The sequence below is a fragment of the Eulemur rufifrons genome, chromosome 21 (genome assembly GCF_041146395.1).
Source record: "Eulemur rufifrons isolate Redbay chromosome 21, OSU_ERuf_1, whole genome shotgun sequence".
In the NCBI taxonomy this organism is placed as follows: Eukaryota; Metazoa; Chordata; class Mammalia; order Primates; family Lemuridae; genus Eulemur; species Eulemur rufifrons.
The window spans coordinates 6767730-6794930 of record NC_091003.1 but is presented as its reverse complement, the minus strand read 5'-3'; the positions used below and the strand labels follow the sequence as shown (position 1 = coordinate 6794930).

Sequence of the window (27201 nt, the reverse complement as noted above, 5' to 3'; positions counted from 1 at the left end):
GGGACAGACACGCAGGCCAGGCCGAGGTCCGGACGCCAACTGAACCTCGGAGGGGCCGGGGCCTGGGGGCGGGGCCTGGGGGCGGGGCCTGGGGGCGGGGCCTGGGGGCGGGGCCTGGGGGCGGGGCCTGGGCCTGGCGGGGCGGGGCCGTCCGGGAGGCGCGGGGGCTCCCAGTCGCTGCGGTGGCCGCGGGCGGGAGGGGCGCTGGGTAAGTGCTCCGGGCCGGGAGGGGGGTGCAGCCCCTTCTCCAAATCCCCCAAACCCCGTCCCTCCGAGGAGACGGGACCCCCGCGACCCGCTGCACTGCCGCGTGGTCCCAGCCGGACCCCAGCCCTCAGTTTTAGCGTCTCCCAGGGTGGCTAACGCGGGAGGACAGCGATTCCCGGGGACCCCTGCCTTGTCGTGGGGGGAGGGGGACGCACGCACGGGACCTGGTTATCCCCCCTTGAGAGTGGAACGCCGATGAGAGCCGCCCTGTGGCGTTGGCGCTGCCTAGGCCAGGTGCCTTCCCTGCCTCACGCGCCCAGCAACAGCTGAAGTCCGTACGGTCATTGTCTCCCTCTTACAGGTGAAGAAACCAAGACTCAGAGAGGCCAAGCCACTTGCCTGGGGTCACACAGCCAAAGGAGGCAGAGCCAGGACTTACACCCAGGTCTGTGTGGTACCCTGAGCCCTTTGAGTCATCGCCCCTGCCCCACAGCCCTCCTGGGGAAGCTGCAGGGAGAGGAGCGAGGGCAGAGGCAGTGCCGGTACCCGGCAGAGGCTGCAGAAAGCCCAGCAGAGCCTTCACCTGGAAATACTTTAACACCCACCTCCTGGGGCAAGCGCTGAGGAACACGAGTGGTGGGTCGGGCCAGGCAAACCCCAAGACAGAGGGGAGAGCAGTTCCTCACGGGGAGCCCCCCCCAGGAACCCCCAGCCTTTACCTGGTACCTCTGCTGGGTGGGGGGCCTCTTGCAGGCCTAGCCATGTGACTCTGCCATTTGGTGCCTCAGTTTCCTTATCTGTCCCATGGGCTTTTTTTTTTTTTTTTTTTTTTGAGACAGAGTCTCACTCTGTTGCCCAGGCTAGAGTGAGTGCCGTGGCGTCAGCCTAGCTCACAGCAACCTCAAACTCCTGAGCTCAAGCGATCCTCCTGTCTCAGCCTCCCGAGTAGCTGGGACTACAGGCATGCACCACCATGCCCGGCTAATTTTTTCTATATATATTTTTAGCTGTCCATATAATTTCTTTCTATTTTTAGTAGAGATGGGGTCTCGCTCTTGCTCAGGCTGGTCTCGAACTCCTGAGCTCAAACGATCCGCCCACCTCGGCCTCCCAGAGTGCTAGGATTACAGGCGTGAGCCACCGCGCCCGGCCTTGTCCCATGGGCTTAAGCATGGTACCTACCTCACAGGCTTGCTGGGAAGACTGAGGTGCTCGGTGGGAAGGCTCAGTGCAGCACCTGGCTCACGGTTACTGCCCAGCGCCCCCATCCCTGCCCCAGGGAAAGCACTTCTCTGCCCTGGACCATCTGAGATCTGCAGTGTTTCCGGAGAGCCCCATCAGCATCTAGATTCTAGGCGCTTCTTGAGTAAGACCAAGGCTGTGGGCAGCAACTTCTCGCCTCTGACTCCCTTGGGGGGAAAGGCTGGTAAAGGCAGGGTTTTGAAAGTCTCAGGGCTGAGGCTTGCACAAGTCCAGGACGGCTCTGCAGCCCCAGCCCTGCCCCGCTGCTGGTGTAGCAAGAAGGAGGAAGCCCAGTGTTCTTGCCCTCAAACCTCCTCTCCTAGTCACTCGGGCCTGCACCCTGGGAGCCGCCATCCTCCATTCTGTCATCTCCTCCCACCTCCCCCAGTCTAGGCCAGCAGCAAGTTCTACCCCTAAGCACGTCCTGCACCTGGCCACTCCTCTACATCCCCACTTCCACTCCCAAGCCTAGGCCACCATCGTCTCTTGCTGCCTCATGGCTTCCCTGCCGCCACCCCTGACTCTACCCTCCCAAATCCTCAACATCACCTACCTACCGTGCTCTCTACCCGATCGTGTGATTATTTTTGATTCTTCTCTCTTGTTCCACTGCTGTCACTCTGGCCGCCGCCCCCCTCCCCGTCCCCCCCCTCTTCTTTGTGCTCTCAGGGCCTCTGCACAGTGCACCTGCTCTTCCTTTCCCTGGGAATGCTCTTCCCCACAATCGTCTTGTGACTTGCCCCCTAGAACTCAGGGAACACCATAAGTGTCACTTCTTCAGAAGTCTTCCCTGACCACCCCACCTGAAGGAGCTGTGCTCACCTGCTGTCTAGTACAGTCCTCTGGTTTTCTTTCTTGCCGGCACTTAGCCCTGGGGGGTGTGATCTTGCTTCCATGTTTCCTTGGTTCCTTGTCTCCTCGCCTACAACGTAAGCCCACCAGGGTCCTGACCTTTTTCTTGCTCTTCACTTTGGAGTTCCCAGAACCCAGCACAGTGCCTGGCACCTAGAAAAGGTTCAGATAAGTTTCTTCAATTGTAAGTGTGTAAAACCATCCAAGTTCTATGTTCCTTCTCATTGCTTAACAGCATTTTTTTCTGCATTTCTACATAGACCTCAGATTTGTCATTCTTCCTAATATCCCTCAGCCTTTCTCAGTTGTTTCCCAAAGTCAGCTTGAGGGCTGTTTCTAGGTTTTAGCCATAATATCCAATTTAGTTGTATATATCATTGTCTATATTATACATGTTTTTTGCTATCTAACGATTTCTTTGAGATATAATTTTCAAACAGAGGTGTTTAAGTTAAAGGTATGATTATTTTGAAGGCACTTGCCACTTATTACCAGATGGCTATTTAGAAAAATCGTTCTCAGCAGTGTGTGCAAATTTCCTTGCAACCTCACAAGCATTGTGTTTTATCTTTTTTATTTGTTTTGACTAGTTTAACGAGGGAGGGGATGGTAATTTTAAGTTTCTGTTGTTTGAATTGGTGAAGCCGAGTGGTTTTCTGTGTGTGTGGTAGCTCCATTTCCTGTCTTGTGAAGGAGGGAAATCTCCATGGCACCTTACATCTTCCTTCACTTGTGATGGTTCCACTTGAGGCCCCTCTCGTGAGAGCAGGCTGGGATGGGGATATACAGAGCCAAACTCTGCTGGTTGCAGAAGCTGCTCTGTCAGTCAACCAGCAAGGAACTCCCTGAGAGTCCTTTGTGCCCTCAGCATGGCGCTGTGGAGAGAGAAAGAACTTTTTTTTAAAGTCTTTGTGAATATTTTTTTCAAAATGGTAATTTTTTTTAATTGTAGAAGCAACACAAGGTGTGCAAGATTATTCACTGGAACACTGGGATAGGAAGAGGTTGGGAAACAACCTAAGTGTTCATTGCTAGTGGAACGGAACACATTCCCACAGGGAAATCCCGTGTAACCACTATAAGAAGTGCACTTGATCTCCAACGCCCTGGCCTAGACCGATCTGAGATCCTGTGTCAGTCTCCCGTGGTGGCTATAGCAAATGACCACAAACTTAACACACATTTATTATCTTACAGTTCTGGGGGACAGAAGTCCAGAATGAGTCTCAGTGGTCCAAGATCAAGGTGTTGGCAGGGCTGCGCTGCTCCTGGAGGCTCTAGGGGAGGTTGTTAGTTTGCCTTTGCTGACTTCTAGAGGTGCCCACGTTCCTCGGACTGGCCCCTTCCTCCATCTTCAAAGCCAGCAGCGTGACATGTTTAGATCTCTCTTGGACTCCAACCTCTGCTTCTGCCCTCACGTCTTTTAATTCTCCAGGCTCTCCCTAAAGGGAGACAGGTTCAGAGCAGTGTGTGGGCTCACATTTGTGTAAGGGAAAAAAGGGGGGTGGGGTGGGGGGAAATACGATGTATGTGTGAAGGTGCAGAATACCTCGGAAGGCTGCACAGGGAACTGGGGAGAGTGGCTGCTTCCGGGGAGAACAGGACTGGAAGGGAGACTTGTCATAGTATATCTTTTTGTATTTAAATCTTTTGCTACATGCATATGTCACCTTTGTTGAAAATTATCTTCAGAAATGACACACAGTCATTGTAAAAGTTCAAACCTCCCAGAAGCAGGAAGCAAAGTGCCCACCCAGCCCCCCACACAGGTCACTCCCCTTTTTTCTGGAAACAACCCACTGTGAAGAGTTTGCCTATATTCTTGCAGGCCAAAAACAAAGCATATGTATTTTTCCCCCACATAGATGGGTCACCCTGTGCAGACGAGGCTGCGATGCGATGCCTTTGCTCTTTATGTGGCTGCTGTCTTCGCCATCCACGTGAAGCTCTAACCGCGCTGGCAGCTCCACTGCTCACATAGAGGCACATTAACTGACTTACCCAACAGCCGGCGGGGGACACTTAAATTGTTCGCTGCTTTTCAGAGCAGCCCCCACGCCGTAATGTCTGTTTTAATTGGAATGAAATTCACATAACGTGAAACTTGCCATTTTAAAGTGAATCATTCAGTGGCATTTACGCACAGCCAACACCTCTAGTTCCAGAATATTTTCATCACCCCAAAAGGAAACCCTGTACCCATTAAATAGCCACTCCCCATTCTTCCCTTCCCCCAGCCCCCGGCAACCACCAGTCTGCTTCTGTGTCTGGATTTGCCTGTTCGGAATATTTTGTATCAGTGGAATCATATACTATGTGACATTCTGTGTCCAGCTGCTTTCCCTGAGCGTCCTGTCTCAGGGGTTTATCCGGGTTGTAGCACGTACCAGTACTGCATTTCTTTTGACGGCTGAATAACGTCCCCTGTGTGGATGTGCCCGTTCTGTCCATCGATGACACCTGGGTGGTTTCTGCCTCTTGCTGTTGTGGCTGTGCTGCTAGGAACGTCCCTGGACGAGTGTCCATTTGCCTGTTTCAGTCCTTATGGCCGTATGCTCAGGATATATGTTCTACGTACAGTTTGAGCTCAGTACTATTTTCAGACACCTCTGAAACTAACTTAACTTACAACTAATTTGTAAGGCAGGACTGCAAAGCACATACTAAGGCAAACGGTGGCAGGATGGCATCTGCATGAATGTCTTCTTATTTTTCAGATCCAGAAGCGAGAGGAAAATGTCCACGCGGGATGAAAAGGTAAACTGATTCTGGTGCTCTAGTAGCATTAAAGGAACTCCCAGCCTGGCAGGTAATTCTGTTTGGTGTTTCAAACAGGGCAGAGGGAGATTACCTACACAGGGTGTTTCCACCGTGCCGAAGTATTAAAAGTCACAAAGGTGAAACGCCCTAGAAGGACTTCCCGAAACCTCGAGGTGGCCTGGTAACTGATAAGCTGAATCAAGCAGTTTGAACCCCAGCTCTTCATTTTAATGACTGTGTCTTTAGGCCAGGGCTTCACCTCCCTGAGCCTCAGTGTCCTTCTCTGGAAAAGGGTGAAAGGGTTACTTACCACCTCTGCTCCGGACGGGTTGTCGGAGGGTGTGATGAGACAGTGGGGTCACAGCATTAGGCAGAGACTGAGCCGTCCAGGGCTTTTGCTTCCCGCCATTTTAGGTTAATGAAACTTGGACGCAGAGCAGTAAAGCCACTTATTTAAGACCATATAGCTAGGAAGTGGCAGAAATGGAATTTCAACCTGGCCTGGCTCCAAAGCAAATGCTTTGCCTCCTATATCATATTGCCGTCCCGAGGGGGACAATAAACTCTGTCCTTGATATCTGGGGTGCAGGTTTGTTGGGCTTGGGGGGACATGGGTTGTGAAGATTGGGGCACGGTGGAGCGGAAACGTTGAGTTCCATGTCGGCTGTTCACTCGGCGGTTCTAGGGGTCTGGCCAGGTGCAGCTGTCCAGGGCGGGACTGGAAGCTCAGGGGAGCCGCAGGGGTGAGTGGGGAAGAGTCCAAGAAGCAAAGGTGAGGGCTGCCGGGACAGTGGAATGATAATGATGGTGAACTTTATCAAAGAGATGACCCCAGCAACTATAATAAGAGGCGGTCCCCGAGTTCCAGGTATTGTTAGTAAGAAAGTTAGTACCAAAGAAAGATAAGTAAAAACAATTCGTACTTTTCCTTCATTTTAGTTCCCTATTAAATGTGGTGAACCAAAAGAGCGTGTGGAAATGCTCCGTGCTGATTGCACCGTGGCGAAACCAGCTCACTCGACCGTATCAAGGGGAACTGGGTCAGCCCACGTAACCGGGAAAAACCGTGTGTGTCAGAATCATGGCAGTGTTCGTGTTCCAGGCTGGGCATCTCACTGATGGGAGAGGAAATAACCCATAAAAACGATAAAGCGTAATTTACGGTGCCATGTTTCTTGGCACATTAGACACCATTGATTGTAGATGCGCCACGATTTTCTGTGCTGTGGAGAAAAATGTGCTGCCATTTACTGTGATATGAGGCGACGAAACACTGAAACCGATCGATCGTAAGGCACATCCAGATTTCAGAGATGTTAAAATGCGAGAAAATGTGGTCTTGGAATTGGTGATAAAGGTGCTAAAAATTGGGAACAATCAAAAAATGCAGTAGGAAGACCGTTTGACTCCTTGCTAAGTGTTTTGCCCACTGGAAAGGCGTAAGTCTGCGTATAACTAGTAGGGAGAAATAAGACACAAAACTGTCTGCAGTCTGTGCTTATCATTGTAACAGCTGTAGGTTAGAGAGAAGTAGCTAATGGTGGATGTTTGTGTTGGGATGATGAATTTATTTCTTTTGCTCATGTTTTCACCGTAGTAATACTAAAAGGAATAGATCTGGGCCAGAGGTCTGTCTGTGGGTGAATGGCAGCAGGTGAGGCTGGGCGGGGGTGCACACGAGCCTGGGGGCTTGCACAAAGCTGGGAGGTGCAGGGACGAGTTGGGGAGGTGGGTGGGAGCCTTGCCAGAGGCCTGTGCCAGGGCACAGAGACAGCGGGGCAGCAGGGGTTGGCATGCAGAGCCACGGACACGCCTTGAGCCACTCCCGGGGGCAGGAGTCTCTCTGTCGTCACACACAGGCTGGCCCAGGAGGGCATTTGGGGGGAGCTGTGGAAAAGTGTGTTTTGAAAAAAAAAAAAAAATTCCGTTTTAATGGGATTGCTTTTAAAGCTTTTGGATCGTCCGGCTCCGCTGGTGTTTGAGAGGAAGACGGTGTGTTGTAGGAGAAACCAGCAGGGAGTTTCAGCCGCGTGCAGACCCCTGACTCGCCGCAGCCAGTTCTGCTGAGACGGGCTCAGCAGGCTGTGGGCACCTGCCCTTCTCAGTCCCTCTCTGCCCTCCCCATCTCTCTGAGCTTCAGTTTTCCTCTTCTGTAAAGTGGGAACACTAACACCGCCTCGCAGAGTTGTAAGGATTAAGCAAGCTGCTGCATGCGGGGAAAGCGCTTACCACATGCGGGGCGTGGGAGCTGTCGCCTCTTGTGAGGATAAGCTGGGTCTCCAGCCCGTCCGCTGACTTCCTCCTCAGCGCAGGTGACTGCAGTCTCCCGCCGCATCTGGGCAGCCCGGGAGCCAGGTGTGCCCAGAGATCCTTGCAGCCCTGTGGCTCCTTTCTCAGAGGTGTGCGGAGGCTCCAGGTGCAGCCGGGCGCTGCCTCTCCACCTGGCCGCACCCAGACCCACCCAATCCATCGCCGGGCCTGGGTCCCAGGCTTCAGGGTGTTCTAAAGCTTCTAGGTGATTCCAGCGTGTGGCTGGGCCAAGAGCCTCTGGTCAGGCCGGGCTGGGCACCGCCTCCCTCTGTCGTTCCCTTAGCTGAAGCATCACTTGACATTGGCCCAGGTGACCGAGTCACACTGGTGATAGCTCTTAATTTCTAGCTGGGTAACTATGTTTTTTCTTTCTATGCTTTTGTAAATCAAATATCCGAACTTACGCTCCTGGATGATGTGACCAGACTCGCCTGACAGTCATTCCCAGGGAAACAGCCGACCCCTCCCCCACCCCGCCAACCAGTGTCTTTCAAACTCAGCGCCGTTGGTGGATCCTGAAATCCATCTTGGTGGTTTTTTGTTTTGTTTTTGAGACAGAGTCTTGCTCTGACGCTCCAGGTAGAGTGCAGTGGCATCATCATAGCTCCCTGCAACCTCAAACTCCGGGGCACAAACCATCCTCCCACCTCAGCCTCCCAAATAGCTGGGACTACAGGCGCTCACCACCATGTTCGGCTAATTTTTTTAATATTTTTTTTTTTTTTTTTTTTTTTTTTGTTGAGACAGAGTCTCACTTTGTTGCCCAGGCTAGAGTGAGTGCCGTGGCGTCAGCTTAGCTCACAGCAACCTCAGACTCCTCGGCTTAAGCGATCCTACTGCCTCAGCCTCCCGAGTAGCTGGGACTACAGGCATGCACCACCATGCCCGGCTAATTTTTTCTATATAGATTTTTAGTTGTCCATATAATGTCTTTCTTTTTTTTTTTTTTTTTGTTTTTTTTTTTTTTTGTTGAGACAGAGTCTCACTTTGTTGCCCAGGCTAGAGTGAGTGCCGTGGCGTCAGCTTAGCTCACAGCAACCTCAAACTCCTGGGCTTAAGCGATCCTACTGCCTCAGCCTCCCGAGTAGCTGGGACTACAGGCATGCGCCACTATGCCCGGCTAATTTTTTCTATATAGATTTTTAGGTGTCCATATAATGTCTTTCTATTTTTAGTAGAGACGGGGTCTCGCTCAGGCTGGTCTCGAACTCCTGACCTTGAGCAATCCACCCGCCTCGGCCTCCCAGAGTGCTAGGATTACAGGCGTGAGCCACCGCGCCCGGCCTGTCTTTCTATTTTTAGTAGAGACGGGGTCTCGCTCAGGCTGGTCTTGAACTCCTGACCTTGAGCAATCCACCCGCCTCGGCCTCCCAGAGTGCTAGGATTACAGGCGTGAGCCACCGCGCCCGGCCATTTTTTTAATTTTTTTAAAATTTTTTTCTTCTGACGCACAAGGAAGTTAGAACATAATTTTTTTTTATTTTTTGTAGAGATGGAGTCTTACTGTGTTGTCCAGGCTGGTCTCAAACTCCTGGCCTCAAAGTGATCCCACCACCTCGGCCTCCTAAAGTGCCAGGATTAGAGGTGTGAGGCACTGTGCCCAGGTCCCTAAAATCCATTTAATGGGCTACCATGAGCCTTTTAAGAAATGAAACAGAATGAAATGGAAAATATAAGTGTTTCACACTTAGTAACTTTGTTGTTGATTATAGAATGTGCATGTCAGTGTGTACAAGGCAGGGAGTACAGCATTTCTGACTGAGAAGCACCGCCTCAAACTCCCCGCCCAGCACAGGGCTCCCCAGCCACGAGCCAGGTGCAGGGCTGGGCCGTGTTCATGATGGGTCTGGAGGGAGGAGGGGGCAAGGTGCGGCAGCCTGGGTTGGCATCCTAGGTGTGCTTCTCGCTGGCTGTGTGACCTGGGGCAAGTCAGTGGCGTCGCTGGTCCCAGTTTCTTCATCTGTAAATGGAGACAGTTCCATCCCCAGCTGACGAGGTGTTGCGAAGGGCCTCGCACAGAGCTCGGGGGAATGGCAGGGGCTCTGGGATGGCTGCAGTGGCTAGGATTCCCGTTCCTGTGAATGTTATTTCCCACGCAGTCTCCGTCCACCCAGCCCCACGACCATCTTGCCAGGTGGGCAGACTTGTCTATCAGGTCAGAAGGGTTCCTGACCCAACAGGAAGAGGAGAGAAAGCTGGGGGACATAGCTTTGGGGGGACCAGGGCCACCGGTCTGTAAGTGCCCCCTCCCGCCGGGCCCAGTCAGCCGTCACGGTGGTTGTTTTCATGAACCTCAAACTTCCTCCCCACCCTAGAGAAGGAAAAGCTTCTACGCTTATTTAAAGACTTCTCTGATTTTAAAAATAGGTTTTCCCCAGAACACAACCCCCCTAGGGAGGTGCTGGGTAGGTGAGCTCGCTGCGTGGTCCTCCTGCCTCTGCCTCCCCGCTGGAGGTGGGACTTGCTTAGGGGCTTCATTCCACCACCCAGGTATGCCCAGTGGAGCCTGTGGTCTGCCAGGCGCAGAGGTCCTGGTGAGCGGGAACCTGCCTGGTCAGTGCCCTGTCACAAAATTAGGAGGACGAGATACCGCAGAGAGGACCCTGGGCCACGCCAGAATGTGCCGGGGAGGCCCAGGCAACTCCCATGAACTGGATGCTGGGGGTGGGGGCTGAAGGAGAAAAAGAAGATAGATGGACCAGGTGTGCTGGTGCATGCTGGTAGTTCCAGCTACTCGGGAGGCCGAGGCAGGAGGATCACTTGAGCCCAGGAGTTGGAGGCTGCAGTGAGCTATGATCGCACCACTGCACTCCAGCCAGGGCAACAGAGCAAGACCCTGTCTCTAAATAAAACAAAATAAAATGGAGAAGATAGATGGCAATGTGAAAGAGGGTGGCACATTCCATGCAGAGGAACTAGCATGTGCAAAGGTCCCTGTGGTTGGAGACACCAGCGGAGTATGAAAGGCTAAATGGAGACAGTGGCCGGAGCAGGGAGAGAGGTGAGAGGTGAGGTCCGATAGGTGGGCAGAGGCTGCGGGGTGCAGGGCAGGAGTAGGCCTCTGGGAGGCTTTTGAGTCTTTTTTTTTTTTAAGAGAGAGGGTCTCACTCTGTCACCCGGGCTGGAGTGCAGTGGTGTGATCATAGCTCACTGTGGGCTTGAATCCCTGACCCCAAGCGATCTTCCTGCCTCTGCCTCCCAAAGCACTGGGATTAGAGGCACGTGCCACTGTGCCCAGCTGAGTCTTAGAGCAGTGGAAACCAAAGAAGAGTTACAAGTAAGGGAGTGTGTTGGATTCAGTGACTCACTGGGAGGGCTCCTGGGACTCAGCACACAGATGTACTAATGGCTAAGACTCATGGCGAAAGGACACAAATTAAAACCATGAAGGGAAAAGGCACGTGGGGTGAAATTCAGAGGAAACCAAGCACAAGCTTCCAGAGTCCTCTCCTGGGTCAGGGGGATCACAGAGGACACAGTTCTTTCAGCAACTAGTTGTGACAAGATGTATGACATGCTTAAGACCAGAGAAGTCCATTAGAGACTCACTACCTGGAGTTTGTGTTGGAGGCTGGTCACACGGGCACCCTCTGCCTGGCACTTACAAAAGTTGCAGAGCCGGAAGAAGCAGCTGTCGCTGGGACTGGCTGCAGGAATGGGCTCATCCCGAGGTTTTGTGACCTGGAAAAGGCCACCGCCTCCTTGGGGTCCAGGATGGGCGTGCAGCCCACAGAGGCAGAGGGGAGAGCACCCGGCCCGCTGGCTGCCCTGTCCTAGGCGGACTCCGGTGCACGTCCTCTGTGTTAGTTCTGGGGCCGTAACAAATTAGCACACACTGCACGGCCTGGGACAAATGCATCCTCTCTCGGTTCCAGAGGCCAGAAGGCCGGGATCAGTGTGCTGGCAGGTTGGCGGCTGCTGAAGGCTCCGAGATGGACACTCGGGCCTCTCCCCAGCTTCTGGTTGCCCACAGTCCTTGGCGTGTAGTCGCATCAAGCCACTCTCTCTGCCTCCGTCCTCACATGGCCTTATCCTCTGTGTGTCTTTTCTTCTTTTTATAAGGACACCGGTCATTGGATTTAGGGTTAACCCTAAATCCAGGATGGTTTCATCTCAAGATCTTTAACTAACTACATCTACAAAGACCGGTATTCCAAATAGGGTCACATTCTGAGGTTCTAAGTGGGTGTGAATTTCGAGGGCCACGATGCAACCGCCTGTACCCTCTGAGCAGGGGGATCCCTGGTCACCTGCTCTGTCTTCTAGGACAGAGTCTCCAAGTCACACAGCTCAGGGGCCGATCCTGGCTTTTCCATTTTCCAATAGTGTGACTGTGGATGTGTCACCTCCCTCTCCAAGACCCTAAAGGATGGCCTCAACCTTGGAGGGCTGTTAGGAGTTCAAATGAAGTGGAGCGTGGAAGGAAGTAGCCACGGTGTGCGAATGAGCATCGGTAGTCGTAGATGTCCCTGCCGTGGCATCTCGTTGGAGTTCGGGGGTGAGGGTGGTGGTTAACAAGCAAACCAAGTCTCCAAAAATAGCTCTGGGAGCGAAGAAGGAGATGGGAACCGAAGGGCCCTTGGGCCCTGGGAACTGGCAGTCGGCTGAATGTCGTAAAAAGTGCCATTTTCTGCAGTTGCTGCGTGACCGTGCGGTGGGGACTGTCCCCCTCCCACAGAGGGCAACTTCCACACTTGTGAAGATCGGCGCCGAGAGAACTTTCTCGTCACTTCTAGGTCCATCTTTCTCACTTTCCCCCTCTCCCAGGTAGTGAGTTTCTGGTACAGTACCTGTCGCGGTACCTGCAGAAGGGAAGTGAGTGACACGCTTACCTTGAAGGGGCAGCGCCTGTGATTTCGTTTATTAACTACTTACTGCCCTGCCTGTGGCCGGGGGAGGAGGAGTCTCTGCCGTGCCGTGGTCGGGGCTGGTGCTGGAGACGGGTGGTCTGGAGACGTCCCGGTGCCGTTAGCAGTGGTGTGATGGGCAGATGGCGGGGGCCTCGCCCGCTGGTGGGGGGCGGGGATCCAGGAAGGCTCCCCGGGAAGGCGGAGTCCAGACGTGAGACCTGAAGGACAGACAGGGTGAGACGGGTGAAGGGTGTTCCAGCCAGCAGGGACGGGGTGGGGGGACAGCAGGGACACTGCCAGACTGGCATTGGAGGAAGGGGCCCTTGGCCGCCACTGCATGGAGAAGGGACGGGCGAGCACGGAGGCTGGTGCAGGGCCCGGGCAGGTGAGAGGGAGAGACCACGGGCAGGAGGGACGTGGAAGCGGAATCGGCCAGGCTGGAGGCAGCGGGAGGGCCGAGGACGAGCTGCGGGTCTCCGCTGGGTGGCGGGCGGATGGGACGCCAGGCCCGGGGGGCGGGGAAGGAGGAGTGGATGTGGCAAAGGATAAGAAATGAGTCCAGTTTGGGTCATGGCAAACTAATGACCTGGCAGGATCTCGGACAGCAGGCTGGGGACTCTGAATGTGAACAGTGTTGAGAACACACCGAAGGGGAAGAGTCACCCAGTCCAAGGACAGGGTCAGTGTTGGTGTCTCAAGGACTCTGGCACGGGGGCAGGGACAGGGAGAGGAGGGAGGAGGAAAGTCAGGAGGCGAGACTGACGCCGAAGGGGGTCAGCAGCGTCTGAGGGTGTGCTACCGTCAAGCAGGTTGGAACCGGAGTCACAGGCTGTGACACAGAAAGATGACCTCAGAGAGAGGAGCGTCAGGGTGTCGTGGGGACAGCAAGGATTCTTGCAGGGGAAACGCAGCCGTGGGGGTGTCCGGTGCCCGCGGCGCTACTGGCGTAGGTTCCTGGGGATGCGCAAAGGGAAAGCCCAGGGGCGGCGGCGGACGAGCGGGGACCTGAGATGTCGCGGCCGGCGAGGCTGGAGAGAGGAGTTTTTGCGGCTGAGAGTAGTAACAGCAGCGCTTCCGGGGAGGCTGCTCCTGGCGCCTCAGGAGTCAATCTTTCCGAGGGTGCCGAGAGCCCGGTGACTGGTGAAGCTGCTGAGCCCACGACCGTTTCTCCGTCAGCTGTGTCTTTGCCCTTTTCTAGAACTTCTCTGCTTCTGGCATGACAGGCTCTTGACTTAAAACCAGAATTGTTTTCTGCTCTGCTGAGTGCCACGAATATCTTCATCCCTCATTGCTCAAAGTTGCGTCTTTACTGGTGGCAAGGTGTGAGAAAGAAGAATTTCCTCTCCTGCAAGATATAAATTGTGGTTTTTGCAAAGCCCCCTGCGGCTCCCACCATGCTGAGAAATAGGGGTGGCTTTTGTCTGCCAGGTGAGGTGTTTCCGAGGGAAATTACAGCCAGTAGCCACCTGGAGGGCCTCAGTGTACCTGGGCCTGGCCCTCAGCCAGCCCTGAGAAGCCAGAGACGGATGGTGCAGCAGAGACAAGCTCTCGCCCGGTGGGAGGGACAAGCTCTCGGCCGGAGCCAGCGCCCTCAGCCAGCAGGTGTGTGAGGGGCTTTTGCTCTCGGTCAGGTGTCACGCAAGACTCTGACCTTCATGGGGCATAAATGCCAGTGAGGATAGAGAATTAATAAATAAATGGCTGCACAAAACAATTTCTAGTTAGCAACTGTGATAAGGGATCTCGAAGGAAAAGTAAAGAATGTAAGAAGAGATGATAACATTGGGAGGGGATCGGATTTAGATTTTAGGGGTCAGGGAGGGCCTGAGGAAGCCACATTTCAGCTGAAACTTCAAGCATGAGTAAGAGTGAGCCAGGCTCGGAGTGGGGAGAAGAGCATTCCAGGTCCAGGGAACAGCCACGTGAAGGCTCCGAGTGGGGGAGTGTGGAGCAGCAGAGGGATGGGGGTGGCCGGAGTGTGGCGAGCAGGCTGTGGGGAGGGAGAGAGGCCGGTTCCCACAGGGCTGTGTGCTACGGGTGCAGCTCTGTTAGACCACGTGGTATTGTCCTTGACACTGGTTTTTTCTTTTAGCCCTTTTCCTCTCCTTGCTTCCACTTGATGTTTTCTATTGCCCTGTTGTTAAGTTCGCCGAACCTTTTTTCTGTAGTATATAGTTTCCATTTCTCTATTACGTTTTTTTTTTTTTTTTTTTTTAAGAGGTGAGGTCCCGCTCTGTTGCCCAGGCTGGGGTGCAGTAGTGCTATCCTAGCTCACTGCAGCCTCGAATTTCTGGCCTCAAGCGATCCTCCTGCCTCAGCCTCCCCAAGTGCTGGGATTACAGGCGTGAGCCACCACACCCAGTCTCCATTAAGATTCTTTATTTGTTCCCTCATTAAGTTCACGTTTTCCTTGAAATCCTTGAATACATTTGTAATATCTGTTTTTAAGTCTTTGTCGGCCAGTTTCTTTATCTATGTACATTTTGAGTCTTCTGATTGATTTTTTACTGGTTGTAGGCCACATTTTTCTTCTTCTTTATCTGTCTAGTAATTTTTATCGTATGCTGGATACTATGTATTGTATGTTGTTTGAGTGTATATTATTGTCTTCCCAATAGAGTATTGAGTTTTGTTCTAACAGGCAGTTAATTTAATTGGGGATCAGTTTGATCTTTTCAAGGTTTATTGTTAAGCTTTGTTGGGATGAGTCTAAGGTAGCCCTAACTCTAGGGCTAGAGGAGGTCTACTTGTAAGACATGGCTTTCTGGAATTTCTACTGAACGCTTAGGTGTTCAGCAAGGTCTCTCTACCCTGACTGTTGGGAACTCACACATCTCCCAGCACGATCCTGTGCAATCTTTGGTAGTTGTTCAGTTTATAGCTCCCCAAGAGTTTTTTTCCTGACAGTTATATTTTTCCCTGCTTTGTGGAGTCTTGCCCTGCATGTACAAAGTTTAGGACTCAGCCAAAGTCCATTTTTTGAATCTCCTTCTCTGCACAGCTTTTCTTTTTCTGGTACCTTGCCATGCACACATGACCTCAAACTTCTGGGCTCAAGCAATTCTCCTGCCTCAGCCTCCCAAAGTAGCTGGGACTATAGACATATTTTTTGGTAGAGACGGGGTCTTGCTCTTGCTCAGGCTGGTCTCGAACTCCTGGCCTCAAGTGATCCTCCCACCTCGGCCTCCCAGAGTGCTAGGATTATAGGTGTGAACCACCATGCCTGATCCACTTCCTTTTCTTTTCTTTTCCTTTGCTATGTCTCTCTTCTGAGTCCAACTCATTGACATTGCTATATCCACTCAGTCACTTAACAAATATTTGAGTATTTTTGAGTATCTGTTAAATGCAGGACTCTGTGGGAGGCGCTGGGTATACAGCCGCACCATCGTACGCCGTACTCAGTACTTAAATGGAAGGTCGTCCTCTTAACGTGTCCAGCAGAAGAAACTGGCAAGAGGCAACCGTTGAGGCAGGAGGAAAATCAGGCGGGCGTGTCCTTCCAGAAACCAGTGAAGGAAGCGTTTGAAGACAGGAGTGATGGATCCACCGCATTCAGTGCCGCCACTGTATACCTGGGCATCTGTATACCTGGGCATCGCCCGTGATGTATACAGACGTCATAGTTACTTTTCACTGCCATACAGTATTCCCTCACCTGAACAGAGAAGACTCATTTCTCTCTGCTACCATTGGGGTGAATATTTTCAGTGAACATTCTTGAACATGTCATTAAGAACAATATGCCAGTCTCAACTTGACAATGCCAAATTGCCTCCCCAAATGGTGGCACCAGTGTCTGTTCCTGGCTTCAGTGCTCAAGGCCTCCTTGCTTCACACCCTCACCAGCATCTGATGCGTAGACTTGGGATTCCGGCCAGCCTCAGCAGTGAGGAGACGTGGGCTGTCGCTTCAGTTTGCATTTTCCTGAGTGCTAGTGAGGCTGAGCACCTCGCCACTTGGGTTTCTCTTATGTCACCTGCCTGGGGATATCCATTGCCCTCTTTCCATGGAGTTTTCTTTTTCTTTTTGATTTATGAGATTTCTTTATACATTCTGGACACTAAATCTTTATTAAGTACGTTGCAAATATTTACTCCCGGTCTGTGGTGTGTCTTTTAACTTCGTTAGGCCTGTGTGTATGTGTGCATATCATACAGAAGCATTTAGTTTTGATGCGGGCAAAGCTATTTTTTGTTAATTAATCTTTCCCTCTCCTGAGGTCATGAAGATACTTGCCCACATTTTGTTCCAAGACTTTTAAAGGGTTACTTAAAAAAAAATACACTTATACACGTTAATGCATCTGAAATTCGTTTTTGCACGCATCGGGTAAGGTAGGGAAAAATGTTGTTTTTTCTAGAGGGAAACCAGATGTCCTAGGTCTCTGGTCTTTCCCCACTGCTCAGGGTGCCACCGCCTCGCCTCCAGGTTCCCTCCGGAACACAGGTCTGTTGGGGCTCTTTTCCTGTTCTGCTTATATCGCCTACTCTTGTACTCATACCCAGAAGTTTTAATTATTGAACTTTAGGAAAAATTTGGTATCTGGTGGGGTAAACGGGCAGAGAGCGGGGAGGGATATTGGCTTTGCTCTGGGTCGTCTCTCTGTAAACCACCGTCCGTGCATTTAAAATAGTGCTGGCTGCACTTAGACAAGTCCATTTGCCCCTCACCTGACGGGGGCTGATCTGGGGCATGAAGGGTGGAAATCTCGTGACTTTTCTGTGAAAATCTGGGTACTTTTACTTTTGGCTTTCCCCGCCCTGCCCCGCCCCCTCCCACCTCCAGTTTTCAGGGGCGATGTCTCTGAACCGTGGGGCGCTCTTCCGGCCTTTACACCTGGGCCTGTGGTGGGTGCTTTGTGACAGGGCTGTTGGCTGCTGCCAGCCAGACCACAGAGACGGGCCTGGTGGGGTCTGGAGTTTCCTGTTGCCTCATAGACACTGAGACCCTGGGTTCCAAAAATAGAAACACGAGAAACCACCGTGACCTCATGGTCTCTGTGCTCACACGGTGCTCTGAGCACCGGGGTGGCGTGGCCTGGCCCTCCCCGTCACTGCAGTGTGGGGTCTGAGCGTCCCTGAAGCTCCTGTGCTCTGTCCCCGCCCCTTCAGGCAGTCACCCGCAGGGCCAAGGTGGCTTCCGGCCAGAGGATGAGCAAGTTCTTGAGGCACTTCACTGTCGTCGGGGACGACTACCAAGCCTGGAACATCAACTACAAAAAGTGGGAGAATGAAGAGGAGGAGGAGGAGGAGGAGCAGCAGCTGCCGTCTACGCCAGCCGCGGGCGAGGAGGGCCGCGCCGCAGGCCCGGATGCTGCCCCTGTCCCCGCACCCAGGCCCCCGCCCGACTTCAGGAGCACGTTGAGGAAGCTCTTCAGCTCCCACAGGTTTCAGGTGGGTGGGGCAGGAGCCCGTGATGCCCCCGGCGGGGCGCGGGGGGGACGGCAGGCGGCTGGCCAGAGTGGGACCGTCTCTGCCGCTGCCTCGTTCGTCCCACAGATGTTTTCCGGGTGCCCCACGCTTCACGGGGATGCAGTGGGCACACCCCGCGTTGTCGGGGCGGGGGACATAATCTGAAAGTAAATTAAAGGTCCATCAGTGGATGAATGTGAATCAAAATGTCCATGCATACGGTGGGATATTATTCAGACACAAAAAGGCATGAAGCACATGCCTTTTTGGATGAATCTAGAAAACATGCCAAGTGTAAGAAGCCAGTCACAGAAGACCATGGATCGTATGATTCTGTTTATAGGAAATGTCTAGAACAGGCATGTCTGAAGAGACAGGAAGTAGAGTCTGTCTCTACTGTGCTTGCCACACTTTGGAAGGTTTCCATGTAGGGCGATGAAAATGTTCTGGAACCTAGAGAGATGGCCACACAACCTTGTGAGTGTACTTAATGCCACTGAACTTTATGCCAACTCTAACATGGTAAGCATTTTGCCATGTGCAAACTGTACCCCACACACCGTAGATGAAAGGGCAGACACTGGAGACAGCTGAGTGCCTGCTCCTGAACAAGGCCGAGAGGGTCCCCTGCCTCAGGAGACTCGTCACCGAGGGAGTCTCTTCTCTTGTGGAGCCATGCCACAAATACCTGCGTGGCTTCAACCCCGCCGCCGGCCTCCGGGTATGGTTACGGGAGAACAGCAGAGGGAGGTGTGGTCCTCACAGCTGAGCAAAGGGAACTGAGGTTTCTGTGGGGTTCATTTTGAAGGACAGTTCTGATTTTGAAGGACCACGGCGGGTGAGCCCGGCCAGCCCTGTGGTGGGCGGTGTCTGGAAGCACATTCCGAGTCCTAGGTCCTGCAGGAGGCCTGGTGGCATTAGGGACTGCTTGGCAGTCGCTTCCCAAAGGCAGGCATTTTGGGGTCACTGCTGCGGGTATCGTGAGCCAAAATAAACCAGTTCCTCCTTAGGGCCCCTGTCCCTCCTGGGAGCAGAGAGAGCAGCCCTTTCCACTCATGTCACTGACTTTGTTTCAACGTAAAAGAGAAAAAAAATTTTATTGTGGTCTTTTTTCTTTTTTCACTTTCCTGTGGCTTAAAGCAAGCAAGCGGCCTGCTCATTGCTCTGCGGCTGTAACAGGAAAGGAAACGTGGAGTTAAGTCATTGGGTTGAAATCTCAAACCCTCAATTTCAGGAGAAGGAAAGAGCCAGCTTCCTTCCACCTGCGAGGGGGGCCTGGGGCTGCCCCTCGGGATGTTGCCCCTGGGCCACTCGGCTGGCTCAGGGCTGGGACCCCCCAGAGACACTGCTACTGGGGAAAAAGATGAATGGCTTTAGTGACCAAGATGTTTATTCACTTCCTTAATGAGCACCTACTGCATACAGTGGCAAACGTGGCAGACACATCCCTGCCCTCACTGGGGTTCTGACAGCCTGTGCAGAGGCAGGAATAACGAGAATCATCAGCAAGACAAATACTGGTTACAAGTGAAGACAGAAGCTCTCTGTAGGGAGACAGAAGGGGGCGCTGAGAGATCCTGGGGGTGGAGGGAGACCTGGTTGAGGACTGGAGTTGGAGGAGGTGATATTTCACCTGCCACCTGTAGGCTGAGCAGGCGCGAGCCCTGTGGGTGGGCAGGGAGGGGCTCTCCAGGCAGAGGGGCTGCCTGTGCCAAGGGCCCAGGTGGGAAAGAGCCCGCAGCATCCAGGGAACGGACAAGGGTGCATGTGGCTCGAGTTTAGCAAGCAGAGCCATTGCCTGGCAAGAGAGGAGGCGAGGGACGGTCATCTGTAGGCAGTGAGCTGCCACTGAAGGTTCTAAGTGGTTGGGGGTGACGTCACATTTGTAGAGGGATTCAGGGTGGAAGCAGGAGGCCAGGCTGGAGCAGGGGATGAGGGTTCAGGGGTGTCGATTTCTGCAGGTAGAATCAGCAAACAGGAAGGTCCTGGAATCCCCTTCTCAGGTGGTTTGAGGTGGCCAAGGTGACACAATAGTTAACTGCTGTCACTTCTTACACGGACTGGCACAACCAAGGGGGAGAACACGAGGGGATTCAGGCCTCCATGGATCACTGGATGGACAGGATAGAGTCAAGTCAAGGGAAGATGGTCCCTGAAGGTCAAGGGCTTCATTCTGTTCCTTTGCACACGGGCCAGGCCCTGTGCTAGGCACTCTCCACAACCTCCTGTCCCACTCCCATTGTCGCTCTGGTGTAGAAAGGTGGCCAACCCCATTTTCCCCAGGAGGACACTAAAGCCAAGGCTCGGCCCAGGGCGAGCGCCCTGCACCTCTGGACTCTGTGGCTGGGCACGGCCGTCCTTGCCAGGGTAAGGATTTGGAAATTGGCTTCTCTGAATTCTCAGCATTTTTCTTTGTGGTGTGGCTCCCCTCGGAACTAGTACTGCTTCGTGAACTGGAAATTCAGGGCCTTGGGATTAATTCATAGAGGCCAGGGCTGGGACCCAGGCATGGTGATTTTGTGACCTTGGGTCAATCTGTCTCCTTTTTCTTTTGGGTGGTTTTCTTTTTTAAATGGAGGTGAGATTCACATAACATAAAATCAGTCATTTTAAAGTAGATAATTCTGTGGCATTTATTTAGGACATTCACAGTGTTGTACAACTTACCACTATCTAATGCCAGAACATTCTCATCACCCCAAATGGACACCCTGTACCCATTAAGCAGTCGTTCTCCCCCAGACATTGGCAACCATTAACCTGCATTGTGTCTTTATGGATTTTCCATTTCTGGACGTTTTATATAAATGGGGTCATATATGACCTTTTGTGTCTGGCTGCTTTCACGTAATACGATGTTTTCAAGGTTCATCCATACAGTAGTCTGGATCAGAACTTCATTCCGTCTTATGGCTGAATATTGGGTCTGTTCCTCGTATCTCTGTCTTGGTTTTAGACCTCATGAGCTCTCAGATCCCTTTAGCTCTAAAATCAACAGAAGAAAACAAAAAACCCACCAGAGGCTTGAATCTTTATTAAGCTGCTGAATGTGGGTATGTGTGAAAACTGCATTGCAAAGCAATTTGCTGGGAAATTCTCACAGTAAACCACGTCATCAAACACTTTAATTACTGAAGTAATTACCTACAGGTTGAAATGGTCAAAGGATTAATAGTCTGTTCTTGCATAGGCCTGAATTTGTTTAATTTCAATATGAAACTGCCAAGATAACAGTAGATTAATTTTCAGAGGTCAAAATCTATTGATCTGAGAGCGTGTGAGGCCAGGCCCCGGGGAAGGAGGTGATGGTCCAGAATTTCCAAGGGAAGAGAAGAGTCACACAGGGTCCTTTAGGCCTCCCATTGCTGCGACTCCACCGCCATCTCCCAGAATGCTGTCCCCTCCACCCGCCCTTAGCACCCTCACAGAAGCTTCCATTACCTGAGGCTCCGCGGTGTTGAGACATGCTGGGGCCCGAGCTGATGGAGGAGCTGGGGAGAGCCTGCCATTAGTGACCTCGGTCACCAGGACTGCCACCACCACCAGCTGTTTGCCATACCCCCCATCAGTGAGCCCGCCCACCCATCCTGGTCCCCACTCATCCTCCTCCGCCAGCAGGTCCCAAAGCCCGTGAGATGGGCTTTCCCGCGGCAGCTCCCCTCAGTTCCCAGGAAACCGTCAGCCCCGAGGAGCACGTGGTGAGCCGGGTGAGCACCTCGAGGCTCTGTGGAGCTGGCTGTGAGCGCAGTGGCCATCGCTATGACCCAGTGGCCTGAAGTAGGCAGTCCCTGGATGTCCCTTCCAGGATTCAGATCGCTGAGGCTGGGGCATGTTGAATTATTAAGCATCTGTTCTGCGGGTGCCCCGGCAACAGCAAACCCCCAAAACACAAAAACTTTAAAAATGATTTTTTATTTTTTGCCATCTAGGAAGTGGCAGTGGGGCTTGAGAGGTGGAATTGAGAAACGGTGCCCGAGGCCAGCAGATGAGCCGTGCAGAGGCTCCGGGAGGGCAGGCGCCGCCTGGAGGGGAAGGAGGTGGCTTTTGCCACTGGCCTGACAGGCTGGCCCCCGCAGGCTCCTCCCAGCAGTTGGCAGCAGCCTCCCCTCCCCGCAGTCTGTACCGGTAGTTTCACCCAAAGGTCTCCAAACGGCCCCGAAGATGGGAGGAGCGTCCCTGCGTGGGTCTCACGGTTTCTGGCCCGTTCCCTCGGCCCGCAGGTCGTCATCATTTGCCTGGTCATCCTGGATGCCCTCCTGGTGCTCGCCGAGCTCATTCTGGACCTGAAGATCATCCAGCCGGACAAGAACAACTATGCCGCCAGGGTAGTGTCTCGGCTCTTCTGGGGCTCTACTGATACGGTTCACTCCCGCTGTCCGCTGAGGGGCGCGTGGTGGAGCAGCTGTCCCCCACCGGGAGTAGCAGGGCCCTCTAGGACGGTGGTTTGACTGGGTGTAGTCAAGGGCAGAGAAGGTGTCTTCCTTCTCAAATGATAGATGAGCGTTTACTACAAGCCGGAAACCCCGTCTCACTTGACGGTTGAATCGTGAGCGAAGCTGGACCACTGGGCTGATCCTAGAGGGACTGTCCGCCCAGGAGCGTGGTTGGCTTTCCGGTCCCCCGAGGCAGGAGGGCTGTTGCTGCTCCTGTCTTCTGTTGATGGTCTGCATGTCCCCCAAGCTGGAGCCACGGGGGAAGTGCTTACCTGTGCCCTGAAGTTAGGGCAGAAGGAAACATTAAAACTCCGCACTCCTGGTACCTTTGCAGAGGCGCCCTGTGACGCTGTCTTCCCTGCCAGCCCTAGTCTTTGCATGGGAGCAGAAGTATCTTCCCTCTCCATTTTCTAATAGAATCCAGAAAGACGCCTGCAGTGCTCACCATCTTTCTTCTCAAATTTTCATTATGAAAAATAGTAGACATCTTGCTGTATTTGCTTTATCGCTGTATGTGCCCACAGACACGTTTCTGACCGCTCAACACCACGACACTTCCCCCTAAATACTTCAGCATGCCTAAGGATAGGGTCTTCCTGCTACAGGGCCAGAAAAGCGCCATCAGACCTAAAGATCAATCCCACCTAAGAACCACTTGATTCACATCTTTCTTGTCCCAAGAATGTCCCTTACGGTGCTTTTTCTCACACTAGGACCCAGACCCTCCAGTATTCTATTTCATTCTCTCTCCTTGGGCTTTTTTAATCTAGAAGAGTCCTCACACCCTTTGTCATTTCTTTTTCCCTCGTACATTGACTTTTTGAAGAGTCCAGCCAATCGTCTTGTAGGATGTCCCATGTTCTGCATTTGTTTGAATATTTCCCCAGAGGCCTTGACCTTGTGGCTTGATCTCCTGTCTACCAGAGGTTAAGGCCCGGGGTCAGTCAGCAGGCGTTCCTCCTTGATGGTGGTGTCTTCAGTAGACACGTAGTGCCAGGGTCCCAGCTTAGTGCCACTCAGCTGGATCACCTGATTTAGGTGGCAAAAGCCAGACTGCTGCACTGTCTTGGGGCACTTTTCCCTTTGCCGTTATAAATGACGTGCCGCTGACACTTGGGCAGCGTGCAAGCACCCTCTTCCCCGGCTGGCAGCCATTGGTGGTGCCGGCCTGTGTCAGCAAATACGCTGGCGGATGCAAAGTGGTGATTTGCCAGTTCTGTCTTTCCTTGCACATTTAGTAGTTGGTATTCTTCTACAAAGAGGAGCTTTCCTTTTTTTTTCTCCCAACTTGTGTCTGCATGTGTGGGTGTACCTCACTTGACTTAGGAATTTTTTATTCAGTGTATTACAATCAGTGTTAGTCATTATTTTTGATGTTCAAAATGTCCCAAATTTGGTCACTGTGAGCCTCTTCAAGCTGACTGCTGTGTCTTTTTGACACGACTCCGTACATCTTTGAAAGTTTCCTTGCTTTTCTGGCACAAGAAATCTAACACTTTGTACTTTCCCCATCGCAGGCCTAGGAATGGTTTCCTTACCGTGAGGACTAGTACTTACAAATCAAGATCTAGGGACTCTTGGCAGTCACCACCTGCCGTGGTGATCATTCCTAACTGGCACACATGGGTCTGCTTCAGTCTTCTCATTTTTTTAAGAGAGAGGGTATCGCCATGTTGCCCAGGCTGGACTCGAACTCCCGGGCTCAGGCGATCTTCCCACCTTGGCCTCTGGAGTAGCTGGGGTTACAGGTGTGCACCACCTACCTGGCGTAGTCCTTTTTAACAGTTTAACTACAGCTGTCAGTGCTCCGTGTGGCGGTCCTACCGTTCACTTGAAGAGCGCTTTCTAATGGATACTCACATTCTGCAAACAATGCAGGAAATTGGAAATCTGTGGCTCTGCGGACGCTGCTGCAGTGAGTCCCCCTCCCGCGCATCTGCGTGCGCACGCGAGCTCAGCGGTAGGATAAGCTCTCAGCTGTGGAATTGCTGGGCCAAAGGCTACGGTGGATGTTTTCATTCTGACATCGCCGAACTGCCCTTCAGAGAGCAGGGACCTTGTCTGCGGTGCTCGCGCTGCATCTCCAGCACCGGGAACAGCGCCTGGTGCTGGTAGTTGAGTATTTGTCCAACAAATGACTTCGCTCTCTGGTAACTGGGCAGGTGCACTCGAGGTCAGCTCGTCTGTGTGAAGGGCCCCGGCCGGTGACAGAGGCCCAGGTTTGCTCTTACTGTGGCTCTTTGTCCCCTTCAGGTGTTCCACTACATGAGCATTGCCATCTTGGCCTTTTTTATGATGGAGATTTTCTTTAAAATATTTGTCTTCCGCCTGGAGTTCTTTCACCACAAGTTTGAAATCCTGGATGCCATCGTGGTGGTGATCTCGTTCGTCCTCGACATTGTCCTCCTGTTCCGGGAGCACGAGTTTGAGGCTCTTGGCCTGCTGATCCTGCTGCGGCTGTGGCGGGTGGCCCGGATCATCAACGGTGCGTCTGCTGCGTCCCAGGCGGTGGAGGCACGGGAGAGCGGGTGGGGCCCTGGAATGGGCTGGAGGCAGGGCTGCTTGGTCACTCTGGGTGCGCACACACGTGGACAGTTCCCATCATGGAGGCCACCACCTTCTCCCCCACCATCCCCTGCTCTTCTTCTTCCTCCTAGAGTCTAGAGAAAGGTGAAGTGGTGTGATTTGCTGTTGCTGCCACCTTTGCAGCTACAGAGACCATAATGTGTATTCTGAGAGGAACTACTTCTCCGTTAGGCTATATTTTCATGATTATTAAAAGATATTTAGGGGGCAGGCTCAGTGGCTCATGCCTGTAATCCTAGCACTCTGGGAGGCCGAGGCAGGAGGATCACTTGAGACCAGCTTGAGCAAGAGCCGAGACCCTGTCTCTACTAAAAGTAGAAAAAGTTAGCCGGGTGTGGTAGCATGCGCGCCTGCAATCCCAGCTACTCAGGAGGCTGAGGCAGGACAATCACTTGAGCCCAGGACTTTGAGGATGCTGTGAGCTAGGCTGATGCCACGGCACTCTAGCCCGGGCAACAGAGTGAGACTCTATTTCAAAAAAAGGAAAAAAAAAAATTATGGAAAGGGTTACTGGCCCTTCTGGCTTTTTCTCAGCCAGCGCATCTTTGTTATAAATTTGTTGTTTCCCAAAGGGGATTGTGCCAAAGCCCGGCCCACCCTCGGGGGCACCATCCGGAGTGGACCCAAGTCAGCTGAGAAATGCTCGATGCCGCGTTCCTCCCCTTTTAGAGAGCACGCTAGCGTGAGGAAGGCTCGAGAACTTTTAAGTCTTCCAAATTGATGTTTGGGTACTGTTTTGGGAAATGACACCTATTCACATGCCACAGACCCTGGCTGTGGAGAATGTACTCGGGGAAGTCCCGTCTTCCCACGTTTCAGGTGAGACTCCTGGTCCTCGCACACCCTGCAGCCCGGGGGCCTCAGCCGCAGAGAAGCCGTGCTCGTGCTGTGATTTGCTGTGGGCAGGGTGGGTTCTGCCGGCAGTGGCCTGGTCAGAACTGCTCAAATGCCAGTCTGTGGACCTGCTGCATCAGAGTCACCTTCGAGGCTTTTTTGTTTCCCCCAATGAGGAGCCTGACGCAGAGGGCCTGGCGGGGAGCCCAGGCAGGGGTTTTTGAAGCACTCCCCGGTGCTCTGGGAGTCCAGCCAGCTTGGGGAGTCCCTAGACTAGGGCCCACTAGATCACTAGGATGACAGGCTATGGATGGGGGTGAGGGAGCGACAGTGTGGCAGTGACAGTGTGTCCGAGGCAGACATGGCCTCTGAGAGCAGCTGCCCAGGGAAGGAGCCCAGTGAGCCCTGTCACGGTGCCTCAGGCCCCACGGCCCACTTGGCTCCAGCACGACCTGGGCAGTAAAGGACCAGGTCTGCTTCGGACGTGGGGCTGTATCAACGGCTTGTTGGCTTTAGGGGCTGGTTATGAGCAAGTTTAGATCTAGCAATTAAAGCCCATTAAGAACATTCGTATGGAATCTGTTGAAGAGAAAGGAAGCTGTTCGGTTCCTACTGAAGCTGTTTATGCGGAAAGGGAGCACTTTCAGTCCGTGCTCCCACAGCATCTGTGCACAGCGCTGCCCTGTACCGACACTGGCGTGAACAGGTCTGGACTAAGGCGCTTAACGCTCATCTTGTCAGTGATTAGTGTGAAAGATTTCCCAGCCCTGTGGGCCGAAGAGGTAGGTACACTGCATAACTGGGGACTAAGCAGCTCAGAAAGGAAACCCTGACCTGCCTGGGTCTGCTGCCTCTAGATGATGACGTCTCACGTGTCTGTCACCACTCTTCCCACTTACGTATGTGTATAAGAACACAAATTTTTTTTTTTTTTACCCTGAGTGGTTAAATTAGAAACCAGTATCAAAGAGCCTCAATTTTATTTCAGGGATAATTATCTCAGTTAAGACACGTTCAGAACGGCAACTCCTAAGGTTAAAACAGAGGAATATACAGTTGGCTGCCAAGATCCAACACCTTGAATTCAACTGCTGTGAAAAGGTAAGAGACACATTTGAAGAAGTGTCCTGTTTGCAGTTCCCTCCTTCAGCGTGTGCTTCTCATGCTCCTGTGGTGCCCTCAGCCTGGAGCACCTGTCCCTTGAGTAAGTCTTCCTTGTCCTTTCAGCTTAGGCATCAAAGCTTGCCCACCTCCCCCAGAGCTCTGCCAGGTCCCCACCTCTGAGTGAGCCTTGTCAGTGCTGCTGTCTGATTGAAGCAGGCTCCACAGCGGGCTGAATTCTACAAAGAGAGTAACTTCCATTCATCTTTGTGTCCCTGTGCCTAGGGCTCACTGAATGATTGTCACATCCCTGGTAAGACTCAAAAGAAATCCTCATGTTTGTCTGCTTTTGCAATAGGAACAAGAAATTGACAGACTTAACAAGCTGCTGAGACAGCATGGACTTCTTGGTGAGGTGAACTAGACATGGACCAAGCCCATCCCAAAGAGAAGACTCTGCCTCACAGGCCTGTGCCGGGATGAGAGAGACAGCCACCTTTCCTGGGGCCATTTGGTGAGAGGTGTGGCTCAATGTCCTTGCTGCACTCCTGCCAGCTTGGATTGTGGGTAGACACAGACTTTCGGAAGGTTCTATTTCTTCCTTGGTGCCAT

At 52.7% G+C, this 27201-nt stretch overlaps 1 protein-coding gene across 2 annotated transcripts; it reads left to right on the top strand.

Moving 5' to 3' along the window:
• On the top strand, positions 1-27020 carry HVCN1 (hydrogen voltage gated channel 1). 2 transcript variants are annotated; one of them, XM_069497650.1, is made up of 8 exons: positions 1-26; positions 569-652; positions 5019-5058; positions 17336-17617; positions 21856-21960; positions 24322-24553; positions 26477-26589; positions 26948-27020. In XM_069497650.1, exons 3-8 carry the CDS (start codon positions 5038-5040, stop codon positions 27011-27013), a joined length of 819 nt encoding a protein of 272 aa, XP_069353751.1. In that variant the 5' UTR covers positions 1-26; positions 569-652; positions 5019-5037; the 3' UTR covers positions 27014-27020. The 2 variants fall into 2 exon arrangements, with proteins under 2 accessions (XP_069353751.1, XP_069353750.1); XM_069497649.1 differs by lacking the exon at positions 1-26 and adding an exon at positions 163-208.
• The last annotated feature ends 181 nt before the right edge of the window (positions 27021-27201 follow it).